This window comes from Theropithecus gelada, chromosome X, assembly GCF_003255815.1.
Source record: "Theropithecus gelada isolate Dixy chromosome X, Tgel_1.0, whole genome shotgun sequence".
Classification (NCBI taxonomy): Eukaryota; Metazoa; Chordata; class Mammalia; order Primates; family Cercopithecidae; genus Theropithecus; species Theropithecus gelada.
In genome coordinates, this window is record NC_037689.1 from 83,706,329 (window position 1) to 83,724,029 (window position 17,701).

Here is a 17,701-nt window from a genome sequence, read left to right on the forward strand (position 1 = left end):
AATAGATAGTTATCTAAAAAATGTAACATAATCATACTGCCAATTCTTATCTAGAAATATGGAGGTAAATGTCAGAATAGGAATAGAGAACTATTTTGAGTTTTCTAAGTATTATAGTATTTGACTTTAAAAAATGATATATATGTATCTGACATAGAAAAAAATTAAGTTTTTTTGTTTGTTTGTTTGTTTGAGACAGGGTCTCACTCTGTCACCCAGGCTAGAGTGCAGTGGTGCAATCTCGGCTCACTGCAACCTCCACCTCCTGGGTTCAAGCGATTCTCCTGCCTCAGCCTCCCGAGTAGCTGGGATTAAAGGCATGAAGCTAATTTTTGTATTTTTAGTAGAGACAGGGTTTCACCATGTTGGCCAGGCTGATCTTGAACTCTTGACCTCAGGTGATCTGCCTGCCTTGGCCTCCCAAAGTGCTAGGATTACAGGCGTGAGCACCATGCCCAGCCACAGTTTTTTTTTGTTTGAGATGGTCTCACTCTGTCACTCAGGCTGGATTGCAGTGGTGTGATCTCAGCTCACTGCTGCCTGGACCTCCCTGTGCTCAGGTGATCCTCCCACCTCAGCCTCCCAAGTAGCTGGGACTACAGGCTCACATCAGCAGGCCCGGCTAATTTTTGTATTTTTTGTGGAGACACGGTTTCGCCATGTTGCCCAGGCTGGTCTCAAACTCCTGGGCTCAAGTGATCTGCCCACTGCAGCCTCCCAAAGTGCTGGCATTACAAAAAACTAAGTTTTTTAAAAGTTAAAAAAGACCATGATAACAAAAGGGAAAAAAAACCTCTATTGGCAACTCAGTTATTATTTTGGAAGCAACCTCTAACCTAGGGGAAAAAGTGGTGAAAATTAATTAGCAGAATCACTTTTTTTTTTGTTTTTACTCTGAAAATGTATGAGAGCTGGTAATTTTTTAAAAAGCATGAGAATTTGTTGTAGGGTCCTGCAGCCCCATCCATTCTCTACTGGGCCCTGGTATCCCGCTCCTCTCCTAGCTCTGTCGCTGAACGCTGTGCCTTAGTTTACTTCTCTGCACCGGGGGCTCACCCCTAGACCATTCCCAGCAGCTTCCCAGGTGATGTCAGTACCCCTAAGGCTGGGCTTTGCCAGCTGTGGCCCGGCTCCTTAGTACTGCCCAGGAGGCACCAGGTGGCTGAGGATGTGACTGTGGGCATCATTCTAGGCCAGTGGTTCTTGTATTGCATTCCAGCAGCAGGAATATCACCTGGGAACTTGACAGAAGTGCAAATTATTGGCCCCACCCAAGACCCACTGAATTAGAGCTTATGGAGTGGGGACCTGCAAGCTGGGGTTTTAAGGAGCCTTCCAGATGATTCTGACATGCATAAGAATCTGCCAACTACTGATCTAGGCCAGTCATTAGTGTAGCCTGGGGAGGGACTGGGGCTGTCTAGACCAAGAACAGGTGGAAAACACTAGCCTCATTTGGACTCCTGAGACTGGGAACCACCACCAACAAAAACCAACCCTATAGTCTCTCCTCTTGGAAGAGGAAGATAAGTTGGAGGGCCTGGAGAAAGCATACATTTTTTTTTCTTTCCCTGCTCCTGGCTTGGTTACAGCTCTGCTCACCTCTCTCACTTGTCTTGGTTCTACAAAAGGTTGTCTAGATGATGCCAGCCAGGCAGGGGGTGGAAGTCCTGGGGAGGCAGGAGGCAGAAGACCCTGACTGTTTATCCCTTGGGAACCTCACCATAGGCCAGATGGCCCGCCTTCGAATGGAAAGAATCCTAACTCCACAAGGAAAGAATCCTAAACCCCCCGTTCCTCCTCCTCCCAACCCCAGGAAGACCTTGTAGACAGTGCCAAAAACAAACAAACAAACAAACAAACAAACAAAAACAGCTCCAACCCCCAGCAGCTGGGAAGACAGCCAGAAGCTGTCCTTCCTCCTCATTCTGGCCCCCTTTCCCAGCCCCCAATACTGTGAACCTTCTTCCCATTCAGCCTGGTTTCCTGGTGAAGGTCCTGCAGTCGTGGGCCCTGGGGGACCCCCCAAGGAAAAGGCCCTCAGGAGGGAAGGGACCAAGGGCATCCTTGGGCCAACTGTCCACCTCTCTTGTCCACTGTTCTCTCCTCCCCACTTCTGTCTTCAAAAGGCTCCTTCCCAGGATGGATCGGGTGCTAGGACAACTAGAATCCAATCCAAAAGCTCTCCCTGCCCCTGTGTCTTTTTTCAGATGTGAGAACAACTGTACAGTGTAAACTTATAAAGTGATTTTAATGGTTATAGATTGGAAATAAAGTATGTCATATGAACAGCTGCCATGGGGGGAAAAGAAAGCATGGGTACTAGAGCTATTCCTCAATATAAGCATATAATACCTTGGGAGTAGTAGGATATAGCTGGATGGGAAAACAACCCACTCTTCCCCCTACCACCCATCCTAATATCCCTTTGTCTGTAATCACAAACAATGAGAAACACTGGTCTACAAGGGAAAATAAGTCTGGAGCAAGGGCCATTTCTTGTGGGTAACCTGAAAGCCAAGGATTTGCCTTTAAGTAAAGACCTGATTATTAATTGGCAAAGGCCACTTAGAACTACTATTAGAAAAAAGTTTAGCCATTTGTCAAGTCATGTGACATCCACTAGTCTCTTCATAATTCATACTATAACCCAGACTATTTACCAAAAGATGTATTTTTCTCAGAATCCAAGCACAGTTATTAGAATATAATTTTTCTGTAAGTAGGGACCACATTTATTATAACGTTATCAAACTATTTATTAAATACCTGTGGCATAAGGTAAGGCATTAGATAGATTAAATGGAACAAAATTACAGGCTCCCTGTCCTGAATGTATCCTCTTTTTAAACCAACAGTACAACTCCCATTATACTATATACATTTTGTTGTCTTTTCATCATCAAAAATGGTATGCTTGTTGTTTTCTTCCCATTCAGTTTAAGAGACTGTAGACATGAACAAATACTGCCCTAGGAAATAGTTTACCTGGTATTGGTACTGAATGGGCTGTAGTTGGCTGTCATTCTGAGTCATCTTCCTAGCCAGGGCCTCTTTCAGTGCAAGCGCTTTATTCAACTCAACCAGCTCCTTAGACATCTGCGCTTGACGGAGAGCATGCTGAGTGGTAAAAGTGTCAGAAGACCTGTTCGTCTCTGGACTGGTTTCTACTTGCTGGAAAAAAAATCAGGATAACGATTTATAAGAGAAACAAGCAAATGAAGTTCCTTAGGCACTATTTCATCAAGTCTCACAGGCACTTCTCCATTAACAGTATTTCTGTTCCTTTACAACGGTGGCTCTGCATACATTTGTTTTAAGTATCTGAAATAAACTGAGCTAGCCTCGTTCCCTGCTCTCTCAAGCACCTTATTTCTTATACACTTTAATGGACTCTTTTAGTACCAACTACGTTTCTTTGCTCTTTCCTTTGTTGATCTGGATGGCATTTCTTACTTTTACCTCATTCCAAGGGGTCCTTACAGGAGAGAAGGTCCTGGAAATTGAGAAAAGGGTTCATTTGTTCTCACACAGCTGACCTCTGGTACCTGATCTAGTATTTTCCTTCTTTCAGAATGTGAAAACTACTGACATAGATTCATTTTAGGGATAAAAGCCTGTCTCAAGCAATCCATCATCCAGCCTTTCATTTTGTCTTTATAACCTTTAGTCAACATCTAATACATTTTATCTATCCTTGTGATCTGAACACTCAAATTATTTTCCTTGGTTCTTTTAGCCCCTAATATCTCATCCATAGAAAATTATGCTGAGAAAAAATTCTCTTCAATTTCTCCTCTAATGCTTTTTTGACTTTGCCATAATTTCCTCATTTTTTCCTCTCCTCATTTTTAACTTGCTGGACGGTTGATGCAGAATACTAGCCTCTAACAAGAAATCTGTAAGCTGGGTTGCAAATATGGAACATTACATCCTTGAGAAGTCCTGGCCCCCATTACCAGTTATACTATTAGTGGTAGAGCCTATGCAAGGTAGGGGTTTTATGAAGCTGAGATTTACACTAAAGATTTCTGGATTTCCCAGGCATTCTACGGAGGATGGTAACAATCACAGGTTCTCTTTTTCAGTTGAGTGATAAATTATAGGAAACAGCAGTTAGAGCTCCTGGTTCCACACAAAGGGACCAATTACTTACAGCTTCTTGTTCCACCGCAGTATCAATGGCTGCAGCCATGCAAGCAACAGTTTCATCCTGCAGTAACAAATGTTTTGGTTTAGGGAAAGAGTCTGAAGTAAAGCTTACTAGTGGATTTTATATTGGTTATTGTTAATTTTTTTCAAGTGTATACAGAGACCGTTTAAGGTACTGAACCCATTTTATAGTCACAGAAATCCCAAAAGCCACATGTTTCCATTTCCCATCTCTCAAGAGTCTTTCTTCTTCATAAAGGACAATTGTGTAGTTTTTATAAAAAATAAGGTCATGTGGCAATTGACATATTTCTTGCACTTCTCCTGAAGCCCTGCCAGAGACAGTTGGGCCAGAGTGAAACATTTAGCCATTCCAACAGGCCAAAGTTTAACCCATTTTATGGACTCTACCCTTTCTTTTTATGCATCTACCACTAAGTATACCTCTACTACATGTACAAGTCTAGCCAGTTCTTATGGGGGCTTACCATTCTACAAACAGACATATCGAATAACGGCAATGCATCAGAAAAGTAAATAGAATGGTTATTTTTTATTTTTATAGTCAGTCAAGGTAGTAGGATCTTCCTCTATAAAGAAATAATTGCCTGGCCAAGCACGGTGGCTTATGCCTATAATCCCAGCGCTTTGGGAGGTCAAGGCAGGCAGGTCACGAGGTCAGGAGTTTGAGACCAGCCTGGCCAACATGATGAAATCCCATCTCTACTACAAATACCAAAAAAAATTAGCCGGGCGTGGTGGTGAGCACCTGTAATCACAGCTACTCTGGAGGCTGAGGCAGGAGAATTGCTTAAACCTGGGGGGCGGAGGTTGCAATGAGCCAAGATTGCACCACTGTACTCCAGCCTGGGCGACAGAGCAAGACTCCATCATGAAGAAAAAACAAAAAACAAACAAACAAACAAAAACAGAAAGAAATAAATGCCTTAGATGGATACTCCCAGAAAACTAAGCTCATGAAGTCAGATAAAGGTACTGCAGCCTCTGTCCCTCATGTAAATAAGAACTGATCATAAAGATATGGAATCAATCTAAGTGTATACACACACCACATTTTATTTATCCAATCATCCATTGATATACCATGGACTACTACTGGAATAGTAGTAGTCACACCATGGAATACTACTCAACCATAAGAAGAATGGAATCATGTCTCTTGCAGCAACGTGAATGAAACTAGAGGCCATTATCTTAAGTGAAATAACTCAGAAAGTCAAATACTGCATGTCCTTACTTATAAGTGGGAACTAAATAATGTGTACACATGGACATAGTGGAATAACAGACACTGGAGACTTGGAAGAGTGAAAGGGTTGGGGGTTGGTGAGGGATGAGAAATTACTTATTGGGTACAAAGTACACTATTCAGGTGACAGCTACAGTAAAAACCCAGTCTTCAGTACTACCCAATTTATCTATGTAACAAAACTGCACTTGTACCCCCTAAATCTAAAAATAGAAAAAAAGAAAAAAGATTAAAAAAGAACAGATCATATGGTATTACTCCAGGTAACTAGGAGGAAAAGGGTAAGCGCTAATTCTTTGGCAAATTATTTTTTGGGGCATTCAAACAACTGCCACCTAGAAGGGAAACCTAAAACTACTCAATAGGACTAATTTGTTTACAGGCTATCATATTAGCAAGCTCTGTTCTCACCACTGGAATTTAGGCTTTATTTGGTATTGTAAGACATGGATTACCACTTCTGTGTAAGTGATTCTCCAAAGCCCCGGGAAAAGAGAATTATTTCCAGGAAGTCATGTAATTAAGGAGGTCACAGGTGAAAGAGCTATTAGCTCAACAGCTAAGAATTTAGGGTTAGCACATGGAGTCTCTATACCACCCCTGTGAAACATTACATAGTTGTTGAAACTTAACTTCTAGTACCTTTAACGTGAGGAGTGAAGAGACTCCTCTTCTCTCACTCTTTTTTGAGACAGAGTCTCACTCTGTCACCCAGGCTGGAGTGCGGTGGTGCCATCTCAGCTCACTGCAACCTCCACCTCCCGGGCTCAAATGATCCTCCCACCTCAGCCTCCCAACTAGCTGGGACTACAAGTGTACACCACCACACCCAGCTCATTTTAAAACTTTTTTGTAGACAGGGTCTCACTATGTCATGAAGGATGGTCTAATTTTATTTTATTTTTTTGTAGGGACAAGGTCTCACTGTATTGCCTAGGCTGATCTCAAGCTCTTGGGCTCCAGGGATCCACCTGCTCGGTTTCCCAAAGAGTTGGGATTACAGGTGTAAGCCACTGTGCCTGGCCTGAAGAGATCCTTAATAAGTGCTATTTACAAAGCATTTCCCTTACTCTGCCCAGAAACTCCCAACCAGTGAGGCTCAAAGAGAACTTAAAGGAAGCTTCAGTATTCCCATATCCTTTCTCATAATGATTTATAGTACTGGTGACTCTCCAAGTGCAGGACATACTAAATTATTCTTAAAAAGGATTTAAAAAATCTATAAGGGTTACCCTTTCCTCCCTCCCATGTTTCAATTTTCAGTATAAGGACTAATAAGAGGCCTATCCTAGATTATTAGGGCCTATAACACTGGCCTTTGGAGACTTTCTCTAGGACCTTCCAGAGAGTTAGGATCAAAAGTAGATGGGCTAATCCTTGAAGAAGATATGTTGTTACTGTGGGTTTATCTTTGGCTTTTGGCCCAGAGAAATTTTACAATACTAAGGTTTAAGCTTAGGGCTCTGGTGACATGTTCTGCATAAACATGGCAGAATTCTGCCTCTATAATTCTAAATGTAAATATACGACAATAAGATTTATTTCAGTCTCACAGCCCTCTTTCCCCTGATTCCAAGACTATAACCAAGAACCTCGTAAAAATTGTGATTTCAAAAAGGTGATGGTCAGGGGAACAAGGCCAGGGTACATTGTGCTACATTAACCAGCAATGTCCTCCAAGATGAAGTTTGTGTTTGTAGGCTGTACCATTACTGGGCATGCAAAATGCTTTTTATGGAACTGGTCTTGGAGGAGGGGATATAAACAAAAAAGATCATTTGATTTTGTAGGAACTGAAAGGACTGCTTGAATTTCCTCACAGGTAACTGTACAAGGAGGTTTGCTTGAATTATATTTTAAAGGAAGAAATGGTACAGTTTAGCGCTTAAGGCCCCAGGAAGAATATCTAGGAACAATGGTTGCCTTTATAATGGAAAAGGGGGTGTTCACTAGTCACTTAAAAATAGTTTTAATCCAGAATGAAGGGCACAAGCACTTACTTTTGAAACATTTTGCTTTCACTGTAGTGAGTCTTAATAAAAGCCACAGGATACATTGTTGTGTATTTCCAAAAAAAAAAATATATAGCTGGGAGGGTCTCCGAACAATAGATGTGGAGAACTCTGATTCAGGAGTCCAGCAGGACTCCTGGATAAAAGGGCTTACTCTGCCTAACTGTGACAGTGGATGGAAGGCAGGAACTTCATCAGTTTGTGGCAATCTTTAGCACCCTCCTACTGTGTGTGCCAAGTACATTTTAGTGGCAGACACAGTGATTCTGCAGAGTTCCTCTGAGCCAGCCACCACTAGCAACTCCCTCTACAGGCACACCAGGCACCAGTCATATTGCCAGATTCTCACTGAAGATGCTTTATTTTGTTAGTTTGGTTCCACGGGTTTCCTTCATCTTTCCCATGTGACTCAAAGCCCCAGAAATGAGGTGGTATTAATCCTCTAAGATCAGTGTGATGGCCATGAACAATAGGTACCCTGGGTCACTATTTCTGAGCTTGTAAGTTTTGGCTCCAGTGGGCTTCTGCAGCCTAGATTATCTTAATACTAAGGCAGCTCACACAAGGTTTTCATATATCAGATGTTTCAGTTGCATTTGAGTGGCATTATAAATGGTGAAATTTAACCTTGTGATAGCCGTTGTCTAACATGTACTCTATACTTCAGCCACATTGAAGTTCTTACCATTTTTTAAACTTTCATACCTCTTTGCTTTTATATATATCTTTTCCTCTATATATAGTCTAGTCCCTTTTTAAAAAACTTTATTTATTTTATATAAAAACTTCTAAAATTTTCCTTGTGGAGCAGGGCTAACTCATAAGCAGTGTGCCCAGAATTGGCCTGTCCCTTCCCTTTTGTCTGCATGGCAAACTCCTATTCATTTTTAGGACCCAGTTTCTTCTATTATGCCTTCCTGAATTTTCTGGACTAACAGTTAATCACCCTTTGTTTTATGATCCCACTGCACTTTGTTCATATTGCTGATATAAAAGAAAACACACATGAGAGAGGGTTCGCAGTTTTCCTTGCCTTCAACCCTTGCCTCCTTTCCCTGTTCTCCCTATTTTGCCACCTCTCCCACCTGTGAACCTTGACCAACTGAGAAACTGCAAGGCTTGTAAGAACATCTCTCAAAATATAGTAACAGTTATCAGGATAGGATTGCACCAGTATGTTCCTGAGGAAGAGGTATAAAAAAATGAAACAATCTCCAACCAAAAGTTTCACAGCAATTAACATAAAAAACTGTTACCTGAGCTAAACCACAAGAACATACACCCCTTCCTTCTCTTTACTCTATAAAACTCCAATCTTGCTTTACTTGGGAAGTTACCTGGAGTTCAGGCATGCCCTGAGTGCATCAGCTAAATAATGCTGCTTCTTCTTTTTATTTTTGAGATTAAGTCTCGCTCTGTCACCCAGGCTGCAGTGCAGTGGCACAATCTCGGCTCACTGCAACCTCCACCTCCTGGGTTCAAGCGGTTCTCTTGCCTCAGCCTCCCGAGTACCTGGGACTACAGGTGCATGCCACCACACCCAGCTGATTTTTGTATTTTCAGTAGAAACGGGATTTCACCATGTTGGCCAGGCTAGTCTCGAACTCCAGACCTCAGGTGATCCGCCCACCTTGGCCTCCCAAAGTGCTGGGATTACAGGCATGAGCCACTGCACCCGGCCGAATAATTCTTTTAACCCCTATTTGAATCACTTAAATTATCTCCTTTTGACAGTAATACAGCATTTAGTAAGATTACATAGCTAGGAAGTAGCAGAACTGGCTGCAAACTAGGGTCTGTGTGGTTCTAGAGCCCAGGCTCTCAATTACTATACCCTGTTAGATAAATGAGCTGTCATCTTGGACAGCTCCTGACAGCTTTACAGTCCTCCTTATTCTAAAACACTGCCTAATAGTCTTTGGGGAATTAACTCATTTAATGTTTTAGAACTGGTCATCATAATGAGTCCTGATAATATTGTATGACACTTTTTTATTTCCTCTTCAAGAATAAATCTATGTGTGGATAATTCTGTGACACAATATTGACAACTCTAGAAAACACTGGGCAAGACCAGGGATGACAGTCTCACGGTTCTGGTAAAATTAAAATCTCTGCCCAAAAGCTAGGAATTACCACCAGGTATTTGCATACACATTACTGTTTCAGAATAATAAACAACAGAGTGTAGACGGAACAAAACCAACCATTACCACTTAACATAGTATGTTATAGTATAATTTTAATTTTTTTTAAAGCATATATGCCTAAGGACTAAGAGATGGAACACCAAAACAAAAATAGATTTTTAGGGGTAGTGGGATTGTGAAAATTTTTCTTCTGGGAAAAACAACAAATAACCACTCCCATCCCCAAAACACACCTGCCACTACTATAATGGTTCTAAAAATAAACAAAAAATGGGAACTTATGGTAGAACATTCAAACTTACTTATTATTGGTTATAAAAGAGGCTTATGGTATTCCCTGGTTGCTTTAAGCTGTCAGAATTTAGTTTCTTTAAAATTGGGGTATGATACAAGACCTCTTTTTAAGTTAGCCTACACTGTGAGGACAGCAAATCAATGACTGCTGCTCTTGCTACCTAGGCAATTTTGCACTGCTATGTTGTTGCTTCTGGTATTTGATTAGAATACTGAAATACTAATGTGCATTATATATGTAACCTATGAGTGTTTTAACAAACTCAATATTCAGATCATATCAAATGCTTGTCCTCAAGCAGCTCACAATCTAGTTTTTTCAGCAAAAGGTACAGAGTTAGAAAGGCTCGTATATGTCAAGAGAAACAAATGAAAGTGATATGCCTATTTACACTACCCCTACTTGGCTTACCGATAACTGGGTAATCAATTGCTGCAGGTTACAAATTATCTCTACATTTTCTTTCAATTCCTGGTCTTCCAAAGTCTCTACTAGCTTTTGAAGATCCAGTTTGCAGCTGAAAATTCAAACAAAAAGAACCCAAGGGTTATTCATATGACAAAGGCCAGAGGCTCCATGATTATATACTAAGGTGCTATAGGTTGCTAACAAATATCTGGTGGGCAACTTACGCCGCATGCTGCCTGAGCTCTTCTAGCTTGGCGTTCATTTTTTCATTCGCTTGTTCTGTCTGCAACAAAGACCCAGGAGATCATCAGTGGCAGTGCCTGACAGCCTCACATAATTATGCTCTCCTACTCCTATGAATTAAAAGCTAGGTAAAGAGGCTGTCTCCTTTGCTATAACAGAGGATTTAGTGGGCTTTGGTTATTTTGTGAAAAATAAGAGTCATGGAAATTAGCCCTTCAGTCAACATGAGCTACTAAAAATAGCATCCGAGCAGCTGGGTTTTATGCTTGCCATGAAACTCAGACTATGGGGTGGAGTGTGAAGCCTTAATTCCATAGAGAACTTTGCAACTAGGGGGAAAAAGCAATATTTCCTGGCATGTTGGTCCCTGCTGTTTGCAAAAAAAAAAAAAAAAAAACAAAAAAAACCAAAAACCAAAAAACAACAACAAAAAAACCCCACTTACTTTAAATTGCCTCCTACACTACACTGTTCCCTAGCCCCAGCATAAGGGCATTTAAAACATAAAAGGGCCTCACACTAAATTTGAGCTGAGATTTTTTTTTTAAGTTATACTATCTGATATGGTAGGCTAGTTTTAGCAAAAGACAGCAAGAAAAAGGGTACGGCACAAGAATGATGGTAGAGAAAGAAGAAACGGCAGAAGGCAGCTTACGTTTTGGGAAGGGTGATTGATATTTTCAGTTTTATTTCAATCACAGTATCTGTAACATGCTGGATGCTATAACAGATCTGGAAAGAATTGTTTATATAGGACAAAAATGTTGTGCTTGTTATGAAGTTCTGACAGGATATGAAACAATAAGCCTATCAGGCAGACACTGTAACAACCTTATAAAGGTCGGATGAGTATGTGGCTAGAATAAGAAGTAGTTTCTGTTACATCAGCCTCATTCACATACATGTGAAACGCAGCTTCTAGAGTTACTTCAAAGCACAAAATACAGCACTGGAGACAGAAAACTGTATATAAAAATCCCCTCTATCCCATTTTCACCCTCTGTTAGTAATGGACAATACAATGGACGTAGGATTTAGCCCACTTGAAAGAAATCTTTAAGCAGCTTATCTTCCTTGACTAGAGAGCACACTGATGCATGAAGGTGTATATATTACAGAGGTTCAATTATATTTTGGTGGAAACTCATTTTTGCTTCTGGCAACAGCCGTGCTATCAAAAATTGAGTTGTATTTAGACTAGTAGAAAAACCTTAGTGATAGAGCCAGCATGCACTGATCCAGGAGGTTACTGACAGACAGGCAGGTAGTAGGAGTCAGAACTCATGTAATCAGTTATATAGTGATCCACTATTTGGAAATCAACCATATGGAAAATGAATTAAAATTAATTTCCCAGCTGTTATATCTCACCATGGCAGCTGTTAGTATGGGATATGAAATGTGACAACATTAGGGGAAGAGAGATGGAAAATAACTAAAATCTCAGAGAAGGAATGGTTACTTAGTATTATGGATAAAGATTAGGCAGGACTTAAGGTGATAGAGGTACTTGGTTCTTTACTTTCTGGTATTTTTAAATGAATCTATTTTAAAATGGGATTTATATAGATTCTTTGTGGTAGATACATAGGTATTCACTGTACAATTCTTTTAACTTTTTTGTATGTTTGATTATAAGCCCACATATTTACCCCAGAGGGACTCCCTGGAGGATATGGTAAAACAAATACATTTCTTTCAACATAACCTGTCTCTCATAATGAAAAGCATGTTAAATATTTTGGAAACTAAAGCCAGTAAATGTTCAGATTGCTAGTAGTTTATTCTTGGGGCCTTACCAAAATGATCCTCTCCAACATCTGGGCTGTCTGACCAGCTGCCTCACTCAGACCACGACTTAATTTTTCATTCTCTTCTACCAGGGACTGATTCTTCTCCATTAGGGATTGTAGATTCTCTGATGGTTCTACACTAAAACAAAGTAAATAACATATTAGAAAAATATCTGATTGATAATACCTATATCAAAGGTGGATAAAAATATATCCCATAGGCCTTTTGGATAGGTAGGGCGATTAAGTTAAAATTATACCACAAAAGTCTGGGAAAAGTGTGTCCAACCCAATCTATCCTCCTACTCAGGTAGAATATTGGGTGTACAATAAACACATCTCTGAAGTACTTCAATGGTTTGGAGAAAGGTAATAATTCAGAGACAGATATGGTTGCAACAGGAATGACTAACCTCTATCTTGACTCTTGGTTAGGATCTTTTCTGTTTGTGTCCTGTAGGTATGAAGTTATAGCTAACTGGAGCTAAAATACATGTTGTCTCCCTTTTCTTCCCACCCTCAATCCCTCATTAAAGATTAGGGAAGTAGAGAAGGGAGAGGTATGGGGGAGGTAGAAGTGACACCGCTCAGGGTCAAAATTCAACCTAATCAACATAAATATATTTCCCATTTACTGTAAAGTTTAGGGAAACAGCATTTGAGAAGTCAAAAAGTTGAAATGATGACCAGCAGCCACTAAGAAAACATTTCACAATTCTTTATAAATAAGTGCTCCCTTCTAAATGCTTGCTTTGCTTGAAACTTATGACCCATAGCCTCTTGTTCATTTGTCTATCAATTTTAAATTGCTTAGAGTGAATCAAGACAACAATGGTATCCATTTCAAATATGAGGAAAAGGGAGGGTCAGAAATAGCTTGAAGGAATACATATAGGTAAGAACCTTTGGAATGTATACATATCACTTGATATGTTTTTTGTTTTTTGTTTTAATCCAGTGGGATGAAGTGTTCAAAAGACTGGAAAACAGGACTGGTTAAAAAAAGATCAGAAGAAATATGAAGATTTGATCTGAGGAAGACTGAGGGGGAAAATGAATAGTTGTAAGGCTATGAAAAAGAGAAAAATAAAGGCCAGGGAACAGCTGTTCTCAATCTCAATAAAGGATAGAAAAGGACTTCAGGAATAAAGTAGATGCCCTCTCACCCATCTTAAGACCTCCATCAATTTTTATAGAAGATCTTAGAAGGCACTTTATCAAAAGTTAATAGCAAGGTCACACAATAAGGTCTCATATGACACTGTTGAGCATTTACTAAGACTCTTATGAAGGAATGTTCAATTAAAATGCAGACTATAAAAATAAGCTATTAGTAAATTTAAGTGTTATTTCCTTATTTATTAAACTGAAAACTTCCATGTGTCATTCATGTAAGCTGACAAGCTGACAAGCTTCAAAGTAATGATACTTTTAACTCAATCGTTTTTTATTTCCCTAAAAAATTTCCAGGATTTCTCTAAATGGGAAAATCATATTTAAGTTTAATTGTTGATTTTTCCAAGGAAAATTTAGCACATAGAAGTAGGTTCTTCATTGTAATTTGAGGCAAATTCTTGAATATTTAAATACTACTATAATTAATATTAGTTAACACTTCTATAGCATTATGGGCTAGGCTCTATTCTAAATACTTTATATACATTAAATTTTTAAAATTCTCCCAACAGCCCCTATGAGGTAAGTTCTACTGTTATCCCCATTTTACAGCTGGGGAAACTGAGGCACAAAGAAGTTAAATAACCTATAGCCACACAGCTAGTAGGTAATGTGAAGCTGAGATTTGAGCTCAGCAGTCTAGTTTCAGAGTCCATGCTCTTAACTATTATGCTGACTACAGAGATAGGTACTATAAGAACGCAGAGAATCCTGGATATAAAAGCTCTCACAGTAGTAAGGAAAAAAAAAAGAGTTCTTGGCAAGATTATAGATATATTATAGGACTACATGATATAGGACAGCCATGTAATGGGTAAAATCTTTAAAAGTAAAGCAAAAACAGGACCAGGGCCAAGCAAAGATCAGACTGAAAAAGAAAATATAACAGAAAACCAATGTTTTCACATGCTATTTAATTGCCAAGGCTAGGAATTCAAGTAAACTGAGCATGTGCAAATTGACCAACACTCACAGAAAATAAATACAAAAGCTTCAATAACATGTTAAAAAACAAAAGAACATAGTCTAAGGACAAAAAGTGAAAACATTCATATATGTAAAATGTACTTTTTGTTAACAAGCCTTATAAAATGTCTCTAAAAATATAAATATACATTCTTAAGAAAAGGAGCATCTTTATTTCTCTGTAAAATATTGAACAATTAAGTTTAATTGTTTGATTCATCAACTGTTTCTTAGAATCCATTACTTTTGCAGCTGAAACTATTTCCTTTAGTATATTCTAGACAATCAGAAGTCTGGAACTTTTTGTGCTAAACTGAAAGGAAAGGAAGATGGGTCAATTGCTTCTACATGAGTACAGTGAGAATAAAATGTAATCAGGAAACCCAGAGTCAATTATCCAAAGGTGGAAAATTAGGAAGAAAGAGGTAGTCATCTCTGGGTGATGAAATTATAGCAACTTTAAGTTTTATTCTCTATACTTCTCTAAATGTTCTACTAGAAGCAATTAGTCACTTTTATAATCAGAAAAAATGAGTAATTGAAAACAAAAATATTGAAAGAAAGTAGGCTCACATCATACATAAGAATAAATACCAAATGCAAAAATGAAATGTAAAAAATAAAACGACATTATTACTAGAAGAAAACATGGGTGAATTCCTCTTTTTTTATTTTTATTTATTTTTGAGACGGAGTCTCGCTCTGTCGCCCAGGTTAGAGTGCAGTGGTTCACGCCATTCTCCTGCCTCAGTCTCCCGAGTAGCTGGGACTACAGGCGCCTGCCACCATGCCCAGCTAATTTTTTGTATTTTTAGTAGAGACGGGGTTTCACCGTGTTAGCCAGGATGGTCTTGATCTCCTGACCTTGTGATCCGCCCGCCTCGGCCTCCCAAAGTGCTGGGATTACAGGCTACCGTGCCCGGCCGAATTCCTCTTTTAACCTTGGTGTGGGGAACGGCTTTCTAATTGTGAATCCAGAAGCATGCAGAGAATGTAAATGGTATAGCCACTTTGGAAAACAGTTTGGCAGTTTCGTAAAAAGTTAAATATATGTCCCAGCAATTCTATTCCCAGGCATTTACCCCATGAAAACACATGTCCATATAAAAACTTACAAGTGAATGTTTGCAGCAGCAGTGTTCATAATAGCCAAAAAGTGGAAACAACCCAAACCTCCATCAACTGGTAAATGGATGGACAAATATGGCCTATCTAGACAATGGAGTACTATTCTGCAAGAAAAGGGAAGTGCTAACACATGCTGTAACATGGATGAACCACAAAACATAAGTGAAAGAAGCCAGAGAAAAAAAGACTACATCCTCTATGATTCCATGTATACGAAATGTCTATAACAGGCAAATCTATAAAGGCAGAAAAGAGATTAGTGGTTGCCTTGGTCTGGGAGTGGAAATGAGAGTGATGGCAAATGGGCATGAGGAAATTTTTTGGGGTGATGGACATGTTCTAAAACTGAATTGTGGTGACAGTTGTACAACTCTGTAAATTTAATAAAAATCATTGAACGGTACACATAAGATGACTGAATTTTATGATATGTAAATTTTAGCTCAATAAAGCTGCTGAAAAAAATCCAGAGGCAATAAAAAAATAAGCTTTACTACATAACAATGATAACTTTCTGTATGACAACAACATCATAAAGTAAAAGAAAACTGACAAATTCGGAGAAATTATTTGTAACACACACCACAGACAAAGGGCTAATATCACGAATATATAAAAAACTGTCAAAAATAAGGGCCAAACAGGGTTGCTATTATAAAAAAAACACATTGGTGAGGGTGTGGAAAAATTGGAACTTTTGTGCATGGCTGGTGGAGATGTAAAATGGTACAGCCAGGCTGGGCGTAGTGGCTCACGCCTATAATCCCAGCACTTTGGGAGGCCGAGGCGGGCAGATCACAAGGTCAGGAGATTGAGACCATCTGTGAATGGTGAAACCTCGTCTCTACTAAAAATACAAAAAAAAAAAAAAAAAAAAAATTAGCTGGGCGTGGTGGCGGGCGCCTGTAGTCTCAGCTACTCGGGAGGCTGAGGCGGGAGAATGGTGTGAACCCAGGAGGCGGAGCTTGCAGTGAGCCGAGATTGCGCCGCTGCACTCCAGCCTGGGTGACAGAGCGAGACTCCGCCTCAATAAATAAATAAATAAATAAATAAATAAAAAATAAATAAAAAATGGTACAGCCACTATGGAAAACAGTATGGTGGCTTGATTTAAAAATTAAAAACAGAACTACCATATGATCTAGCTATTTACTTCTAGGTATATACCCAAATGAATTGAAAGCAGGGATATGATCAGATATTTGTACACCCATGTTTTTTTTGTTGTTGTTGCTTGTTTTGTGTGTGTGTGTCTGTTTTTTTTTTTTTTTTTTTTTTTGAGACAGGGTCTCACTCTGTTGCCTAGGCTAGAGTGAGTGGCATGATCACAGCTCACTGTAGCCTCAGCCTCCCTGGGCTCAGGTGATCCTCTCAACTCCAAGTAGCTGGGACTACAGGTGCACACCATCATACCTAGCTAATTTTGTATTTTTTGTAGAGACGGGGTTTCGCCATGTTGCCCAGGCTAGTCTAAAACTCCTGGGCTCAAGTGATCTGTCCACTTTCGCTTCCCAAAGTGCTTAGGATTACAGGCATGAGCCACCACGCCTGGCCCATGTTTTTTTGTTTGTTTGTTTTTAAAGAGATGGAATATTACTATGTTGCACAGGCTGAAGCGTAGTGGCTATTCACAGGTGCTATCTTAGCATACTACAGCCTTGAACTCCTAGGTTCAAACAATCCTCCTGCCTCATCCTATTGAGTTGCTGGGACTTCGGCATGCACCACCATACCTAGCTGTACACCCATGCTTATAGCAGCGTTTTTCACAATAGCCAAAAGATGTAAGCAGTCCAGGTGTCCATCAATGGATGAATGGATACACAACATACAATGAAATATTATTCAGTCTTAAAATCAAAGGAAATTGTGACATATGCTACAACATGGATGAACCTTGAAGACATTATGCTAAGTGAAACAAGCCAGTCACAAAAAGACAAATACTGTATGATTCCATTCATATGAGGTACCTAGAGTAGTCAAATTCATACAGACTGAAAGCAGAATGGTGGTTGCCGGGGGCCAGGGGGAGAGAAAATGAGGAGTTATTGTTTAGTGGGTATAGAGTTTAAGTTTTGCAAGATGAAAAAAAGTTTTGGAGGTGG

The 17,701-nt window shown here is 39.6% G+C and overlaps 1 protein-coding gene across 2 annotated transcripts in view; it reads right to left on the bottom strand.

Moving 5' to 3' along the window:
* KIF4A (kinesin family member 4A) overlaps positions 1–17,701 on the bottom strand; it is a 130,618-nt gene that overhangs the window by 58,581 nt on the left and 54,336 nt on the right. For both annotated transcript variants that reach the window (XM_025372390.1, XM_025372391.1), the window contains exons 11-15: positions 12,330–12,462; positions 10,512–10,570; positions 10,291–10,396; positions 4,157–4,213; positions 2,989–3,174 (exon numbers count right to left, since the gene is read on the bottom strand). In XM_025372390.1, the coding sequence (XP_025228175.1) occupies positions 2,989–3,174; positions 4,157–4,213; positions 10,291–10,396; positions 10,512–10,570; positions 12,330–12,462 (541 nt within the window). The remainder of the gene's footprint in view (positions 1–2,988; positions 3,175–4,156; positions 4,214–10,290; positions 10,397–10,511; positions 10,571–12,329; positions 12,463–17,701) is intronic.